The sequence below is a fragment of the Perca flavescens genome, chromosome 10 (genome assembly GCF_004354835.1).
Source record: "Perca flavescens isolate YP-PL-M2 chromosome 10, PFLA_1.0, whole genome shotgun sequence".
NCBI classification, from domain to species: Eukaryota; Metazoa; Chordata; class Actinopteri; order Perciformes; family Percidae; genus Perca; species Perca flavescens.
The window spans coordinates 12,800,877-12,819,346 of record NC_041340.1 but is presented as its reverse complement, the minus strand read 5'-3'; the positions used below and the strand labels follow the sequence as shown (position 1 = coordinate 12,819,346).

General features: G+C 39.8%; 2 protein-coding genes across 3 annotated transcripts in view; one reads left to right on the top strand and one right to left on the bottom strand.

Moving 5' to 3' along the window:
- The window catches only part of LOC114562295 (ecto-NOX disulfide-thiol exchanger 2-like), a 196,901-nt gene that overhangs the window by 59,302 nt on the left and 119,129 nt on the right, over positions 1–18,470 (top strand). The gene's annotated exons all lie outside the window — the stretch shown is intronic.
- LOC114562296 (E3 ubiquitin-protein ligase TRIM21-like) lies at positions 2,592–5,946 on the bottom strand. The gene is made up of 2 exons (XM_028588626.1): positions 5,771–5,946; positions 2,592–5,624 (listed from the first exon to the last, which is right to left on the bottom strand). The coding sequence occupies exon 2, from the start codon at positions 5,620–5,622 to the stop codon at positions 3,991–3,993; it is 1,632 nt and encodes a 543-aa protein (XP_028444427.1). The 5' UTR covers positions 5,623–5,624; positions 5,771–5,946; the 3' UTR covers positions 2,592–3,990.

Sequence of the window (18,470 nt, the reverse complement as noted above, 5' to 3'; positions counted from 1 at the left end):
GCTGTGAATTTACTTGCTTAGAGGGTGTAAGTCTGTCTGGCTCCATGTCGTCTTCAGCTTCAGTCAGGTCCTCCAGCCCTCTGAGGACGACTGATGGAGCACCGACTCATTAGCAGCCATGTGGATTTAGTCTCGTTAAGGGACCCTAATGGATAGATTTATCTCATTACATTTGGCACTTCATTAGATACACATACTGTAGGACAAAGGCTTGTGGTCCTTTGGACACACACACACACACACACACACACACACACACACACACACACACACACACACACACACACACACACACACACACACACACACACACACACAGACTGTATTTATAATCTAACACAGTGAGACAAACATCCAAACATCCTGTTAGAAAAACTAAAACAGACATTTAGTTTATCATACCTTCTCTAGACTGACAGGTCCCCGAATTCTCCACACCAGGGGGTGTTCAGTTGTCATTTGAGCTAAAGTAGTTATACAATTCATCCTGACTTAAATATCCAATCAATAGTAGTCAAAACATTTTATTAAAACCACAAATGACTAACCTCACGGTAGCTCTAGAGGAAATGTCAGACGATCACCAAAGTCATTAGGATTTACCCACTAGGAACCATGTATATATCTGCACCAAAGTACATAGCAATCCAATACTTATTTAGATAATTCAGTTTGGACCAAGTGGTGGCCTGACAGACTGACATTTATATTCCTAGAGCCACGCTAGTATCAAGTTATCCCTTCTGCATATGTCAGGGCTTAACTTCAAGGTTGGAAACAATCTAACCTAATACTGCAAATCATCATATGCAGCTGAATGAAGATACATTTCAAAGCTCTATAGGTGTACATTAATCCCAACCATGCCCCACCAATTATTATATTTTACAGTATCAGAGTAAGAAAATATTTTTGAATTATTAATATTAAATAGCTAGAAAGTGACTTACGTAGGTACAGCGCATGCTTTATAGAAATCTTTGCGTCGATGGGTTGGTGACTCAAACACATTATCATCCTTTCAGTTGCCAGCTCTTTGGGGTTCATTTTTATAGAAGTTAAACTCTCAACATTATTCACTCTTCCACATCTCCTCACCAGCGTCTCTTAAAAAAAAAAAGAAAAACAAAGAAGCTTAACAAAGACTGCCTCAAGGCCCCCTGTACCAACTGGTTTTTATTGGTATCCACATTTCACAGCAGTCCACGATGGTCCTCTCTTTGCAGATCTGTTGTGATTAAACAAAAGCAAGTGAGCAGAATGGGCAGTTATAAAGCTGCTGGCGTGTTGGAGGAGCATGACTTCACTCGTTGAGTGGATCAATAGCACTTAAAATCTGATGTGCTCTTGGTTAGCTTCACAAATCAACAGCTGTCTATTGCATTCTATATGTTATTGCACTCGAAGCAGTACAGTGCACACTCCAGGACTGCGCTTTTAATTTGAAAATGTTGCTTGACAGAAACCTTAGATGAATGGTGAATTTCTTGACAAGGCCCTTTTATAATGAGCCTGATTCCATGACAGTATTAAACTGGAGCACATTTGAAATGCAGTAGAGCTACTATATTTAAGACAAGGCAAGGCAACTGTATTATCGCACATTTCAGCTACAAGGTAATAAAATAAAAAGTGCTTTACATAAAAAATTATAAAGCAATTCAAATCAATTAAAACATTCTTTAAAGAGAATAGAAAATAAAAGCAAGCTAAAACAGAATACGATGAGCTAAGATAGACTAAGTTACAGTGCAGTTTAAGAAATAAATAATGACTTAATTTAATAAAATAAATAAATAATAAATAAACAGAAAAGTCTCTTTTTTTTCTTTTACTCCACTGCATTTATTCCATATACTGGTTACTTTACAGATTCAGGTTTTTCATACAAAACAGGTTTAATAAAACCTGATGCATTGTTATAGGTTAAAGCACCAAACAGAGTATAAATAGTAGTTTCACCTTCACCAGCTACACCCTCAAAATACTTTTACTTAAGTGACATTTTTTGAAACATTTTGACATGTCAGTATTGCTTTTATTTCCCTGAAATATCTAAATACCCCCTGACCATTAGCAGTAAAATAAAGCTGTGTTTGCATAACATTAACATAAGCTGTCTATTTATGCAACATCTGCACCACCACCATGTTTCTATTCCCATTTTGCAGATAACCTGTTTTCACTTGAACATGGCATGCAATTATCTGTGTCAAATCATTAAAAGTTCATTCCCCTGTTTGTGAAAGGCAGAATTACCATCATTTTTCAAACCGCACTGGGAGAGAAATGTAATGGATTATTTTCAGAGTGGTGGCTACAAAATTGCTAAATGTATGTTGTCTCTAATTTGTGTTTAATGTGAAAGATGCACTTTGATTGCATATTGAAATAATTGAAGTAAACCAAACAGCGTTTGGTTTCTTTATCTGCTGGCAGGATTTCTTGGATTGTTGTGTTTATCAAGTATGTGGTCCAGATAAGATAAATCAAGGAGAGTACATCACAAAGTGAACATCCGATACTTTTCAGTATATCCAACACACATATGCACAGACCATTATCAATAATGTTTTTTATTTTTATTTTTTTACAACTCATCATTTAAAAGATCAAATGAAATGTCAGGAAACAGAATGACCATCACAATCTGTCAGACCTCAAAGGGACATCCTTAAAAAAGATTTTCTTTTTTTTTTTAATTAATTTACAGTGAAGATAAAACAGCAGCAAATCTTCACATTGGAGAATTTTGTCGATTCATTTTCTAATCAATTAATTGACTAATTGTTTTAGCATTATTACAGATTGTTCATTTGTTTCTACAGTACATCATGTGTATAAATGGTCACTGATGTTTTAAAAAAACTTGAAACCAGTAAATCATTCCAGTTTACAATAACAACAACAACTAGTCTTGCATATACAAGCAACACAATACTTTGTTTGTCAGTGCCCTCTATCAGCAGGACGTCAATAGTTTGTGACTTTCAAAATCTATTACATCTTTATCTTTTATTTACAGCTTTGTCATGTTAAATCAGTTTTATGATTTGGCAACACTATAGTTAGAGATGATGGTTAAGGTTAAAATAATCACTTGCTGACACTTATGATGCTATTCTTGTTGGCAGAACAGTATCCAAAAAAACAATATGCACACAACTTTAGAGTTTAATTGGCTCTGCTCAATTAGAACAGTTGCTCTCTTTACCAGACATATTCACTGCATTTTAACTTGGAAAGCTGGTTTGGCTGATTTTAATTAGAGAACATGGCATTTTGTGCCAGTCAGGTTCCAGTATTGTGACAGATCCATTCTAATAGTATCCTCTTTAAGTAAATAAAACATCATTTGTGGAAAGAAAATAATGCTCATCCAGAGCTACATAATAACAATTGAATAGTTTCTGTATGCTGTTAACAACAGGGCGCTGATTTGTTTTCTATTGCAGGTTGTGTTGTGAGGGTCACCTTGGGACATGCTGTCCTGTATCCCATGTAGGTCAAAGAGTATTTTGTGAAGACAGTAATAGTTATTTCAACCTGCTAAAGGTGTCATCAATAAACAGTTCTGATATGTGGCACTTCAAGATGCACAAACAAACAAGTGCTATAAAATATTTTTAAATGCTATGTCACCCATCTTTGGTCTGTTGGCAGGCAAGAGTAGCTCGAAATAAATGGCCAGCTCGTAAAGATTTCTTTCTGTAACGTGTGTGTGTGTGTGTGTGTGTGTGTGTGTGTGTGTGTGTGTGTGTGTGTGTGTGTGTGTGTGTGTGTGTTCAGTTGGAGATCTACAGCTGTCTGTGTGACAGGCCGACACACAGTTCTGGCATTGATGGATGGGGGAAACCGAATGACACACCGGATTTCCACAGATAAAAACATTTCAGCGCTCTGCTATTGTGTGATCTCTCTCCAAGTCCCTCGCCCTGTCTCTTTTTTTTCTTTCACAAATCCAGAAAACAGAACAGGAGCTCAGCCGGTTTATTTGACAAGAGTGATGATCAAGGGGGCTGAATTTTTGTCACCGTCATTAGCACAGGGGCTGAAGAACGGAAAGAGCTTCTCAGTGAAATGACATCCGGTGAAGGAGAAGAGGCAAGCCCTGGCGTCCGCGTCATAGAAGGAAACTTGACCCCCCTCGTAATCAACAAACACCCCAACCTTTTGAGGCATCTCCCTCACATTAAGATTAATGGCAGGGCCGGCATTAGCTGTTAACTCACTTCCGTTTCTCAGCCATATAGTCCAGTAGCCATTCTTGGGGCTTAATCTTATATCCCCCTTCCTGTTGATGGACTGGTTTGCAACTCCTAAATCCCAGTTTGTCTTGTCTTTAACCTGGACCTCATAGTAGAATTTTCCCAAGGAGAAACCCTCCTTTGCAAGAACATTAAGGACATGTTCAAACCTCTCTGGTTTGTTTGGGAGATTCCTCTTTCTGTCTCCATGCGTGACTTGTTTCCCATCCGAAGAAATATTGAGAAGAGGGTTTGCTGTGTCAGGATCCAGTGTCACATCCACAGCATGTCGCTTCATTTCTTTCAAGTCGGGATCACAAAGCATCCGTACTTCTCTCCTCACCGTTGTCTCCAGCATGGCCATGGCTCCTTGCACTGTAAACTCATCATTGGTAAGAGTCAAATCAGACCAGTCCTTAACCTGGGGCGAAATGATGGTAATTGACAGGACATTCTCGAGGAACGTCAAGGCATCGTCGCTAAGTGAGACTTGATTAAGCTGCGAGTTTATTTGCTTTATTTGCAAAATTTCTCCCTCCAGTTCTTTAATGAAGCCTTTTGTTTCTGTTTCAATTTTTTTCTGCTTCGTCTCAATTACCTCGGTCAGCTCAGCTTGGCTTCTCTTGATGTAGTCCACCACAGAAGTCATCACACTCATGTTGTATGACAGCGCCTTTGCTGCATTATTCCTGCTAGCCTCCACTGAGTTTTGGATCTTGTGAATTTTCTGCTGACGCGCCTGGATCATCTGATCCGTGCTTTTCTTCTCCATTCCCAGCTGTGTCTTTCTCATTTGTGCCTCCTCCTCCAGACTCACCATCTTATGGGTTTTATGGGCACTGTTTTTACAGGACTGACATGCAAACATTTCGTCCACCTTGCAAAACAGCTCAAAAGGCTCGTCGTGCACCTTGCACATCCTGCTCTCTAGGTTCTCAACCGGTTGGATTAGCTTGTGTTTTTTCATGGCTGGAATTGTCCTATGACGCTCCAGATGTGTGTCACAGAAAGACATGAAACACACTAAGCAGGACTTGAGGGCTGTGAGCTTTGCCCCTTTGCACATATCACAGAGCACGTTTCCATTTCCTACTTTTTCAGGGGGACTATAAGATCTTTCTTCAATCGATTTCTTAACCTTTGCAGCCATCCCATCAATGAAAGTGTTAACCCGAAGCATTGGCCTGCTGTAGAAGTTCTCTTTACACAGTGGACATTGCATTACAGTATCGTTAGTGTCCCAGTAGTTTGTGATGCAGTCAAAACAGAAGTTGTGCCCACAGGGAATCGACACTGGTTTAGTGAACACATCCAGACAGATGGAACAAAGAAAATTGTCCTCAGCAAGTAGACTACTAGCAGCAGCAGAAGCCATGTCTAGAAAATATAAGGTGAAATATTGAAAAAAGTTAGACATTAATAGATCTGCATTGGTTGTTTTTCTACTGCTCTGTTTGAAATTACTGAAATAAACTAGTTAACACTAAAGACCAGACTGCAAACATGACAAATTGCAACTTTACCTGGAGTATGTAGGTCTAAATCTTTTTAGATCTGTAAAGGAAAGTAAAAACATGCGGCCCTTTTCCTCCTTTTAGTTTCTCTTTCAGCTGTGACGTAAGTGCCAGTCTCCTCCCATTTCCTGATCTAACTGGAACAAGTTAACCCATTACAGGCTGCAATTCACTACTCACCCAGGTCGAGAGCTTTTTTGTCTTCTTGATCCATTAGAGCTTAGTTAGAGATATAAAATGTGTCCCCAATCTTGACTTCAAAGGCTTGTATACAGCTATATGAGCAGTAGTTTCTCTCAGGTGTGCATTATTCATATTATTCTATGAACTTTCTTACTTTCTTGTTGATGTATTTACAATGTTAGTGTCACGGCCTGGCCGTGACTCAGGCTGCTGTTTTCCTTTTTTGGTCGTGTGTGTGGAGTGAGTGTGTGTAGGCGTGGTCTTTCCATCAGGGCACCTGGCTCTCCAGCGCAGCTACAGGCAATTCACTAATCAAGCTCCAGCTGTGATCCAGGCAGCCAGCACCAGTTCGTTTCAGTCCGTCAAGCGACGCTGTAGGTCTACCTACTCTTCGCTTCCAGCCACGCCACCAGCCCTGTGTGTTTTCGAGCCTGCCGTGCCTATCTCCACTCCTCCACTCCATTTGGGTCACCATCCTCCTACGTGGATTTACAAGATGTCTGTTCGGCTGAACTTACATTAAAGAACTGTTGTTAACTCACAACCATCCATCGTCTGTGTTCGCTCTTGGGTCCACAACTCACCCTAACAGTTAGTGCTTCAAAACTCCCTTTCATGTACAGTATTATGCACAAATGAGATAAAAACTCTGAGAAAGCACAACATGCTAAATTCTAAATTGGTTTGTGAGTATGCATGTGTGTGCATTTGCACCACATGAGAGTGCTTGGTGAAGGCATCTGCATTATGAACTGTAAATGCTCTCGTCCTGTACATTCTTCTCTGAGGAAATAAGGCTTTAAACAATGGCTTCGCTGCCTCCTTGAAGGGCTTTGTCACAGCTGAAATAATCGGTGTAGGTTGCGTATAGTATCTGTGCATTTGCAGCATTCATGTATGATTGAATGTATTTCTATTGCTGCATATGGGTTTATCCACAAACTGAGCTTTGCAGGAATGCAGGTGTGAGCATGTGAAAATGGGCTGATGGTTGGAAAAAAAAAAAAATGAGTGATACATTGTACTTAAGCTTTCAGTGACACAAATTAATTAGCCTTCATGCAGATTGCTCTGTCAGTTACACTGGTTATGTGTCTGTTTAAATATGTGTATGTGGGCGTATGCTGTACGCATCATTTCTCAGTGTTTTAGTGCTCCATTATTAAACATGTTGTGTATTTGCTGGAGTCTTTACTGTTGAAATGCGAATAGCTGGTACAGCCTACGCCAGGCGTGAATGAATTCAGTGACTGGCAGTATCAAGACAGACTTTGAAAATCCAATAATACGACACTTAGATATTTATTTATTTATATATATGTATATATATGTATATGTATGTATGTATATATATATATATATATATATATATATATATATATAGATATAGATATAGATATATAGATTGATAGATATTTGCTAAGTATTTTTGAATTAAGTATATATATATATATATACAGTTTATGTGCTCAGGAAAAAGTTCCCCAATGTGACTGATCTGAAAATGACAGGCCACCGCTGATCAGAGCTCTCTTGAGCCACATCTTATCCAAGCCTGACCTCAATGTCTTGTCTGCCATAAAAAATTCAAACGACATTTGGATCGGATGGGGATTCCCTTTGATCCTGGACTGTGTGGAACTCCAGGACCCGAGCTTTTCTTCTCCTCCGCATGATCCACTGGTTCATGGAAAGTTGAGAGGGAGTCGGGGCTTTTCTCCTCCCATGATTTTACTTCTTCTCACTCCTTCCTTCATTCAACCAGAGCTTTCTCCCTCTCTTCATCTCTGTTCTCTGGCCTGTCGGCTCCCACTTGTAGCTTGCTTCTCTCACCTTGAATACATGAATAAGAGATTAGAGGAGCTCAAAATGCCAGAGACACAGACCTTCCTCTATTAAAATTGAATGCCTCCCGCTAGGTGTATGCTCAGTTTTAAACTGAGTGTTAGTCTACAGTAAAGCCTGTTCTGGTGGTGGACTACAGGCTAAACTGTGTCATTGGATAACATCACCATCATTGACAAAATAACATTATTATTATTATTATTATAACTATTATTATTATAAGCTGTTGGGCTAAAAGTATGTGTGTACACCTTGTCTACCTGCTGAGGTTCTCATCTCGATTAAAGCTGCCCTGTTAAAATTCTGTTCACATTCATTGTTACTCACCATAACCATGTATCCTTGAGGTCCATCAAACATTTGTAGTTCATTTCCATCCTAATCTAACATTTACAATTGGATTTTAAATCCAACATTGTTAACATTCATGTTTACTTGCTAGCAAACTTCTTCTTCCCCTGCCTTTGCTCGTGCATTACTCCATATCTTAGTGTGTTACAGCCACCCGTTAATCATTGGAATTGTGTGAATCCATAAGTAGGACTCGGTATCAACTCACCCACGTGCGCATGCTTGCATTAGCACATGAGATAAACAAAACAAAGACCCACTTGTAGAAAAACAGCTCCATAGGTCCAAAACTCCACATGGAACCTTTAAGGAAAATCTTAAATGGATTTTAAAGTGCTCATATTATGCTTTTTCCCTTTCCTTTATTGTATTATATATCTTTTTTGTACACGTTATAAGTTTACAAAGTGAAAAAGCCCAAAGTCCACCCCAAAGGGACTTACCATCTCCAACAGAAAACTCTGTTCACCAACTGCTCCAAACAGCTCTATTGTAGTCCAGCCTTTACTTCTGTGACGAACGTGCGTCACTTTGTAACACACGTTATAATGCTCACCTAGCTGCTAGCGTGGTACGCCCTCATACTCTGCAACTGACTAGCTAGCAGTGCTTACCTAGGTACTGCACATGTGTGACTCCCAACAAAGATGGAACAGAAGTGTGATGCCTCACTCTGTAGCTAAAACAGAGAGCTCAACACACAGGGTGAAAAGAGGAGCTGCAGCAATGTGCAGTACAACAAAATATGGTGTTTTTTTTAAATGAAGCCACATAAACCTATTCTGGTACAACCTCTAAATACAATTATGAACCTGAAAATGAGAATAATATCAGCAATGTTGTATGTTCATTAAAAGAGTTATTGATTTCTTTGCAGAGCGACTACACTGTAACAAAAACTTGGTCCTATGCAAAAGTCCAATCAGAAGTTCTGTTGAAGCCAATATAAGACCTCAGCAGTCAGTCAAATTTCAAGTTGGTCACTACATCATGTGTTGGTTTATAGCCAACACAGTCTTTTGTTACGGGGCAACAAATTTGCATGCGACACATCCCTCTGCCAAAGCTTAGCTAGGCAACACTGGCAGTGGAATCACAAAGACAGACTTTTGTCCTAAGATGTCTGTAAGTTTGGTACGAGTTCCGCTCAATTTGGCAGACTCGGGCTGCTAAAACTTTGTATTAGTTTTTGCCAAAATTCAGATTACATTTTTTGCACGAAAAAAAGACTCTTATCTCCCATTTTTTACAGTGTAGTTGTGCAGCAAAGGTATCGCTACATGGCCAGTGTGACAGGAGGAATGATTACAGCATTCAATAATTCTTAAAATGTACACATGGCAAGTTTTATTACGGTATTCTAGTCCAAAACTCAAGGTATTCAATTTACTAAAGTGTAAGTCAAGGAAAAGCACATAAAGGTTTCTTACAATCAAAATAGCATATATCATTTTTTTCATTTGACTAATGGTTTAATAGATAACAAATGGTGCATTGACTTTGTGGCAACAGTATTGGACAAACCCTTTCCTGTTTCAACATGACAACACGCCTGGGTACTAGGTAAGGTCCATAAAGAAATAGGTTTGTTTGTTGTGAAACAACTTGACTGGCCCCCGCATAAATGTATACATTTGTTTATTTGTTGTTCTGGTTAATATCCTAGCTATTGGCAATAGTTAAATGAAGAAAATCAAATATCACAATATTTTTGACCAAATACCTTGATGTTGATATTGCGTCGATATTGTAGGGTCAGCAATATTTAGCAAAATATTTACACAATGAGAGTTTTGCTAAATAATCATCGGAAATATGTACTGTATATAATGACTACGTAGATAAAGGAAAATAATAGAACAGCTAGAACAGTTATGCAGCCTTTAAACCCAGGAAAAGACAACACATGTCAAATTACGATATCATGATATCCAAAATGTAAGACGATATCCAGCCTCATATATCAATATAGATATAATATTGATATATTGCCCAGCCCTAGCAATAGCGCTGCCATGTGTGGAAGCATTTCCACCACGTAGATGAACATCATTTTTTGAGTGACAGCCCTAATAGGCAACAATTGTGTGTTTGAATCCAAAAGCAATGGATCTCACATTAAAATTCATAGTCGTAATAACATCACTGGTAATCTAGCTGAAGAAACACACACAAACATCGAAGGGAGAAATATAAGCTGCCAGATTTTGTCTGTGGGCTGTGTGTATGACAGCCATGCTCTACAGTGTTGTGAGGGAGAAAGAGGAGACCCGCTCACCTCCATCATTCTAGTTTGTTTACTACTTGGTCAGTGCAGAGGGTTGTGTTATTGCCAACCCCCAGACACAACATTTCTGGAGGGAAGATAAATAATTAGTCATGAGATGAGTTTCTCCCTTCATCCATCAGCCCAGGGAACATAGGAGAACTGAAGCCAAATCAGAGTCCTCTCCCTCCAGTGTTTTTGTTCCCCAGAAACTCAGCTTTAGATTTCCCACCTTGATAGGACGACTTTGAAACGCTCAAAAGCTGGCGAGGACGACTTCATCTTTGTCAGGGTGTTTGCGGATTAAAAGCATTTCTTTTTTTTTCGCGGCTCTTGTTAAAAACAGTGCTTTTATCATCGTAAAGAGGGAGCAGACGTACTACTTCACCTCTTCATCGAAATTGTCTAGCAAAGTAGAAACACTGAATCTGAGTTGCAAGTCAATTCAAAGCCCATTCATCATGCCACTAAAATCTTCAACTGTAACACTACATCTTATCTCTACCCTGATTCTTTCTCCTCTTCTCTAGTAATTCGGCAGCGTGTGGAAGAAGATTCTTAGGCTTTGTGAAGTCAAATGAAGAATGAGTAAATGTGGGACACTAGCAGTTGAGAAGTTATTTAAAGTTCCTTAAGTGACACATTAAAACTAAATAGAAAATAAATACTGTATTCCCAGCTGATACACACCCCATAAAAAGCCTGTCGCTAGAGAAAACTCTTTAAGAGCTGAATGTTTTGTGAATTGTATCGGTGCCACTCAGCTGCTATAGAAATCAAACTGGACATTTTCTTGAACCCTGAGTGGTGCCTGGAGATTTAAAGCATCCAAAAGCTTATTTCCAAATGTAAAGGCTGTTGAGCTATTTTATCTACGCTCTTATTCATTAGGCGTGCGACTGTTGGATTTATACCACTATATGAGATGGCCTCAAAACACCAGAGGAGTTAGTTTGTCTGATAGGTTGCTTCAACTGTTTGAATTATTCATTTGTGCTATTTGCCAGACTCAGTTTCTGTGACTGAGAATATAACAGAGATTGAATGATTTTGCGGATTCCATAAGGTGAAATATTTCTGCTGTTACAGAGGTCAAAATCTCCCATTAGTTTGCTGGTTGTGGAGCCTTGGACAGCTAAAAACCACAGATTTTTGTTCAATTGTAGAGCATTTGAAATGCATATTACAGGCTGTAAATAATGTGAATGTTGCCTTCTGTGATGCTAGCACTTGTTTAACACCCCTGGAGGACATAAAGAGGTTTAGGAAACTATAAGATTTTCATCAAACCAAACCCTGTTTTTGATACTATTTGCCTTCACAGGATCGAGGAATTAACAGAAAATAAAGCATGTCCAGCATCACTTTTTTATTTTTATATATGTAATTGATAACAGTGTCAAGAGTAAAGATTTAATTTTCCAGTAAAAACTGTGGGTAAGATGGATACTAGCAGTTTTTGCTTCTCTGTTGCATCTCATCACTTGTATGCTTTTACCCTAGCGAGCTACTACTTGATCTCCCATTTCAAACCGGTGCTCCTTTCCTCAATTTGCAGCAACCCCCTCTAAAACCCTTTCTTTCTGTCCTCTCTTTTTTGAGTCACTCACCCCAACTTCAGCCACATTTAATGACTCTGAGCTGCAGCCTTTGCTTGGCTGTCACACAGGGGCTTTTAACAAGGTCCTGCAGTCCTGCTGCTCTTTCCTCCTCATTCTATCATGCTGAAGCCACTTTGCCCTCTTTCCTCCTGTAATTTAACTTTTCTCTGAGGTTAAAATGTACAGGTACTGCCGGACTAGGGTTAGAAACGGGAAGTGGTTAGTGCCTCGTTGCCTTTTATTAAACAGGAGCCTGCACGTTTCTCAGCCACCTACCAGGCATTGGTAAAGACAGATTTTTCCGATTTGTTATTGGCTTAACGTCCAGACATGCATGAATGAGAATCTTATATTTTAGTTCATTCCTGAATAAAAAAAGTGTATGTCTCTCAAGTAGCATGTGTGTGCTTTACAATACACATCATTAAAATGATCTGCAACAATGTTGATAAGTAATTAATCCTTTCATAATTTTGTCAATTTTCAAGTAAAAATTACAAAAGAGCACAGGCTCCAGCTTCTGAAATGTAAATTTGTTTTGGATTTTCATGTTTTGATACGTCCATGATAGCGAACGGAATCTCCTTTCCAAATTTTTGGACATTGTCGACTTGCATCCTGTGAAATTGCAACATGCATTTTCTAACCATTTGCATTATATTTTATAGATGAAACAATTAATTAAGATAATAACCAGCAGAATCCTCGACAACAGTCCTAGCATAGTATAGGCTTTATGGATGGATGAGTGGAATATTTTAAACTGAGGTATGTCAGTTAATACGGGCAGGAATGAGTACATGTGTTTATAGATGAATGGAGATCTGATGTCCTTGGGCTTGTATTTGTATTCATAATGAACAAGGAAATGAAAGCCAACTAAATCACCTCAGGCTCCGTGCATTTCAATTATAGACAGTATAAAAGAGTTATTGATCCATAGCAGAGGAGACACACAGAGAGGCAGAGCGATTTTTAAATACTCATCAGTCGTCACGCTCCTATAAGGTTTGGTAAATCCGTTCTTTAATAGATTTTTAGGAGGAGGCAAATGCCGGCGAGCTTCAGCAGACAAGTTAAACAGTTCAAAGTAGTGGTGTGCTAGTCTGAAATGCATTGCGTTGTGTATTCCCCTGTACGGTTTCTCTAGTAATCTATATCGCACTACAGTGTTCTCCTAGAAAGCCCCAGTGGGTTCTGGCGTTCCATCATCTTTAAGCTCCAGTAAAAAGCAGGGAGGGGCGGCTGCTCAGGTTCATTCATTGTTCCACCTGACCATGATTAATGTGAGAATGGCCCGGTTCACACCTAAACCACAGATCTTCCCCATCTCACTCCTTCCCGCAGCCTTCAGCCCCTCTCTCAAATGGTTTAGCAGTGGGATCCAATATGTTCAGCCAGCTATGCAACTCCAGAGGTCAACTAACCATCTCCCAGATGTCCTGCGAGACCCTCTAGTTCCATGGATAGACTTCTGAGCGGCTCCACCGAGCACAGGCCCAGGGGCCCAAAGGGTTTCCAACATTTCTTGTTGGAAATGAACAACTACAAAGACGCACAAAAGGACTACAAAGAGATGCAAAAAGACAACAAAGAGACACAAAAAGACTACAAAGATGCAAAACAACTACATGCAACACAACCACAAAGAAATGCAAAATGACTAAAGCGAGTCTCTAAAATGACCACAAACTTTTTGTCCCTCTTTTTTCTTTCTTGTACTGTCTTCCGTCTGTGCCATCTGTCTCCCCCTCCGTGTCTCCACAGACGGTGTTTGTGAAATATGGGGGAGATCACAGAGGATTTCTATCTATCTGACCCCGGCGTGCCCTTCATCTCTTCCTCTCACAGCTTGATCTATCACACACAAGTGCTTTTTATTGTCGTTTGACAGCCGGCTCTTGGCCCATGGCTCTACTTGTCTCTCTCTGCCCCTCTCATTATTACTGTGAGCCTCCCTATGTTGGGAACAAGCCAACATATTTGCATATCCTCTTTACATTCTTTTTGTTGTCGTCTGTAAAACCACCACTCAACCTCAAAGCCCTTATTCTTGTGATACAGGAGCTCTATGATCAGGTATGGGTTATTCATAAAAGATATTGTTAAAGACACTACAATCTTCTACCTATTTATTGTCTTAAATGGCTTTCACCAAACAAAATTGCAACACCTTACAAAGGCAGTATTTCGATGCTGCTGTTTTAGAAGACGAATGGATTTAAATCAAAGACATTCTGCCTCTCCCTTGATGCTTATTTTGGCAGTTTCTGTCACTCTCTCTCCTTGACCCTTCACAACAACAGACATCCACTGTGCTGAGAAAATGTAATCATCTGCTTGACGAACTGTGGCAGAATTAAATTCCTCCAAAAGAAAAGGTGCAGCATCTCCTCCCTTTGACTCTCTCTTGCTCTCTGATCTTTTGCCAAACAAGTGACAATGACAACTTTTATATTTCTTTTTAATGACTTCTTCATCTTGTTCCAACACTGAACATAATGTACGGGTCTCTGGTTTGATTGTTTTAGAGAAAAACGTTTTTGCAACAGAGACAATTGTTATACATTGTTATACTGAAGCCAGTGATGTTATCTTAATTAGCACGATCTACTAAATGTGAGTTAATTTATTTAGTAAAAATGTATCTCAGAGGATGACAAGATATATTATTTGGACCTGGAAACCCTCAATAAGAAGTGTACTAATTATTGTCAACTAATGAACATCGTCTTGCATACAGCAGATAGAAAATGGTCAAAGTGTACAGTCCTCTCTTCTGCTAATCTGTCGGGCAATTTGGCAGTGACAACAAGTCTTGTCTCTTTGAAGTGTCAGTATAAATTCATTATGAGGGCCACAGGGTATTGTAGCATTGTGATGTTTGTATCAACACAGCAGTCACTTTGTTACCAGCCTTTTAACATTCCCTTGCTACAGCTTATGTGTTTCCTTTCCCCTCAGGTCTTTATATAATAAGGAAAGGTTGTTCATTTAATCAGAACTCACTACAGCAAATGATTAGACACTTAACTCTTAGGGGCTGGTGTACTGGTACAGGATTGACTGGGGCTTAACATGCAACAAGGCAGACAACTATCTCTTTAAAGTAAATCTCATGAATTGGTGAGATGAGCATATTGTGGCATTGATGACCAACCTTATGTCGTAGAGATTCTTGTTATATACTCTACTAGTCATTTGCAACAGGAAATACATCATCAGAATAATGAGAAAACCTTCTTTGGTTACTCACAGCACTTGGTTAAAGGGGACATATCATACAAAAAAATCCCCTTTTCATTGCTTGTCCACATACATTTAGGTATCTGAAGTGCCTACCAACCCACAAACTGTGAGATAAGACTACCCAGTCAACCCAGTAAATATTTTTGTGGGCTGCCCAGATCAAAACACATGGAATTCAACAAGCCATTCATATATGTGTTATATATCACATGCAGGCTCACTAGAATATACCGCTCCCCATCTGACTATCTCCCCCACAGCTTGAGAACTACCTTTGCAAAGGTGCGCCACATTTTTCTTGCAAGCCAGAGCAGGCTTTTTGAACATTTATTCATAAAACGGTATTGTATCTATGTGCAGATGCTATAAGTCCTGTTAGTAAGTGAACTAGAACAGAAGAATACTTCGTACATTTATTTCATGAGACAGGTACGCTGTGTCAGTGCTATAGAAAGGTCTCGAAGCACCCATTAGCATTCTGCTATAGGAAGAAAAAAGCACTGGAAGCAGCGACGGTGCCCTTGCAAAATAAATAGCCATGATAGGGGAAGGGGAGGAGAATGCTGGCCAAAATAGCCAACCAATGGCAAGCTTATTCCCAGTTTACCTCTGGTGAATCCGACTAGGTAGGTAGAAAAGGGACAAATAGGTCAAAAGTTGCCATCAAACTCCTGCACACTGTCTATCTAACATTTCGGTGCTAGACCTACATCAGGCAAAAGTAAAAACTAAGTGAGAAGTTACAGAGTTACAGAAGTTTGTGAATACTCATTTTGTTCCACTTCATTGTATACTCAAACATGAACGTATGTTCAGTGTTGAGGTGAGACTGATACTTTTATTTTAGATGAAAGTACTGTTGACACAAATCTGTTATGGCCGGATTGTATTATTTACCTGCTTTACAAAATCTATCTTGTACATTTATTTGACTACATTTCAGCACCATGCACTAGCTCTTCATGTTTAAGCAGTATTAGATGTTACACTTCACATTTATTTGGGATTTACATGAACCTTTACATTGTTATCTACGGAAGATATGTGACAACATTTTTAATGTAAATTATAAAAGTTAAATCGTAGTCTAGACCTACTCTATCTGTAAAGTGTCCTGAGATAATGCCTGTTATGATTTGACACTATATATAAAATGCAATGGAAAATTGAATTAAAGGCAAGACTTCAGCTTCCCTCAGGGGTCCAAATATTTTGGTTGGAGGGCCGGATTTGTCCCACGGGCCACTGTTTCCCCTTTACTTGCCTCCTCCGTTTTAGAGTTTATTTCAACACTTTACTATTTGCCTATAAAGCACTTCATGGATTGGTTTTCTCTTACCTATTCAACTTTCTAATTCCCTATATCACATCTAGCCACTCATTTCCTCTGACCAGTAACTTCAGGTTGTTCCTCGGGCTCAGCGAAAGCTCAGGCGCGACCCCGCCTTCTCAGTTGCGGGCCGAGTCAATGAAACAAACTGCCTCACCGCATCAGATCTGCCCCCTCTACTTAGTTGTTTAAAGCCCAGCTCAAAGCCTACCTCTTTTCACAGACTTTGAAAGTACTTAAATTTCCACCACCAATTGGCCTTCATTGATCTTATTTTGATCTCTGCCTGGGTATAGGAGATTAATAGGGCTGGGCATCGTTCAAAATCTTTCAATCCGGTGCCAATTTCAATACCTCAGTTTCGATGCCGGTTCCTAACGATACTTTTTTCGATACCATATGTTTTAAAATCCATTTCAACATCAACAAAAATACATTAAATACAAAGCTTTTATTTTCCACCTTAATGGTGAATCAAAACAGTTATCAAGATTAAAAAATTCTGGTAAAACTGCTCACTCAGAGTAACATTATTACAAGTGCCTTGCCTTGCAAGCTCAGCCTATCAGCCAGTCATCAGGGCAGAGAAACCACTGTTGTGCGTGCTTGTCTAATAGCCGAGACACACCAACCAGACAGCCGACCGTCGTTAGAAAAGCCAGTCGGAATGATCAGTCGGGTCCCCGAGGTCCAAAAAACTGCCTCGGGACACACTGAGGCGACACCGACTTGAGAAACGTAATACGTCTCCATAGCAGCAGGCGGCGCTACTCTGTATTGTTGCCCAAGAAATGAAAACCGGCAGCTGATTGGACGAACGCGTCACATGGGTTTGTTTTCTCCGGAAATTCAAAGCCAGGCTGTCATGGCGGTTTGTTCAGAATACAATCTCATATTGTACTAAAATAGTTCACTGAAACATGTTTCTGAAAACATTTTAAGCGAGAAATAGGCCATGCAGTTGCTGAATCTGTTTTCATTTCAGCTCAACAAAGGTCAGTTTAAAAGATTTTCATCAGATTTTGAGAGACTCTAGTCACCAGTCCCGACTGCCCTGCCGCCAAAATAAAGGCCGACAGCCCCTCAGATGGACGACACACGGAACACACTGACCTCGCCAGACTGTCCAACGGCTAATTATCGCCCCTGTGTGTCTCGGGCTTTAGAGGAAGTGTAACGTCAACAGCACAGCGACCGCTTTCGGCTCGCCATTAATATCATATCGCAGCAATCGTTGTCAGCGTGAAGTTTTCAAAAACCTTAACCACAGTTGAAACCACTTTATCGGCATTGCCGTGACTCACCGTGACTTCAACAAAACTGCAGACAGTTTACTCCGTCCGCACCTCTGTGTGTGTGTGTGTGTGTGTGTGTGTGTGTGTGTGTGTGTGTGTGTCGGAGCTCCGCTCTGTGTCAATATGCAGAGAGGACAGATAAGCTTGCGCTTACGCGCTCAGACGCTTTTGGAACCGAAATTAAAAGTATCGACATTCGGTACCCAGCCCTAGGGATTAATATGTATATGTTATAAATGATTTTGTTGTATGCTGTTGACCTGTTATTCTGCCTATGGTTGCAAAGCACTTTGGTCAGCTCACGTTTAAATGTGCTATAGAAATAAATTTGGCCTGACTTGACTTGTTTGCCTGCCACTGCTTTACATCTTGTGATATTCTTGTCTCTGAACTCCTCATCTCTCCATCAGTGTCTTGTCTTGCTACGCTGCTTTCAGTCAGTGCTCCAGTCAACCCACCAGAAGAAGAAAAGTCAACCATTAAAACAATAACAACTTTGATTCTGATGGGTTTGATGGATAACGCATCTGACCATAGCTACTTACCTCATGACTCTTACTTCTGCCCCTTGAGCATCCAGGTGGTGTAT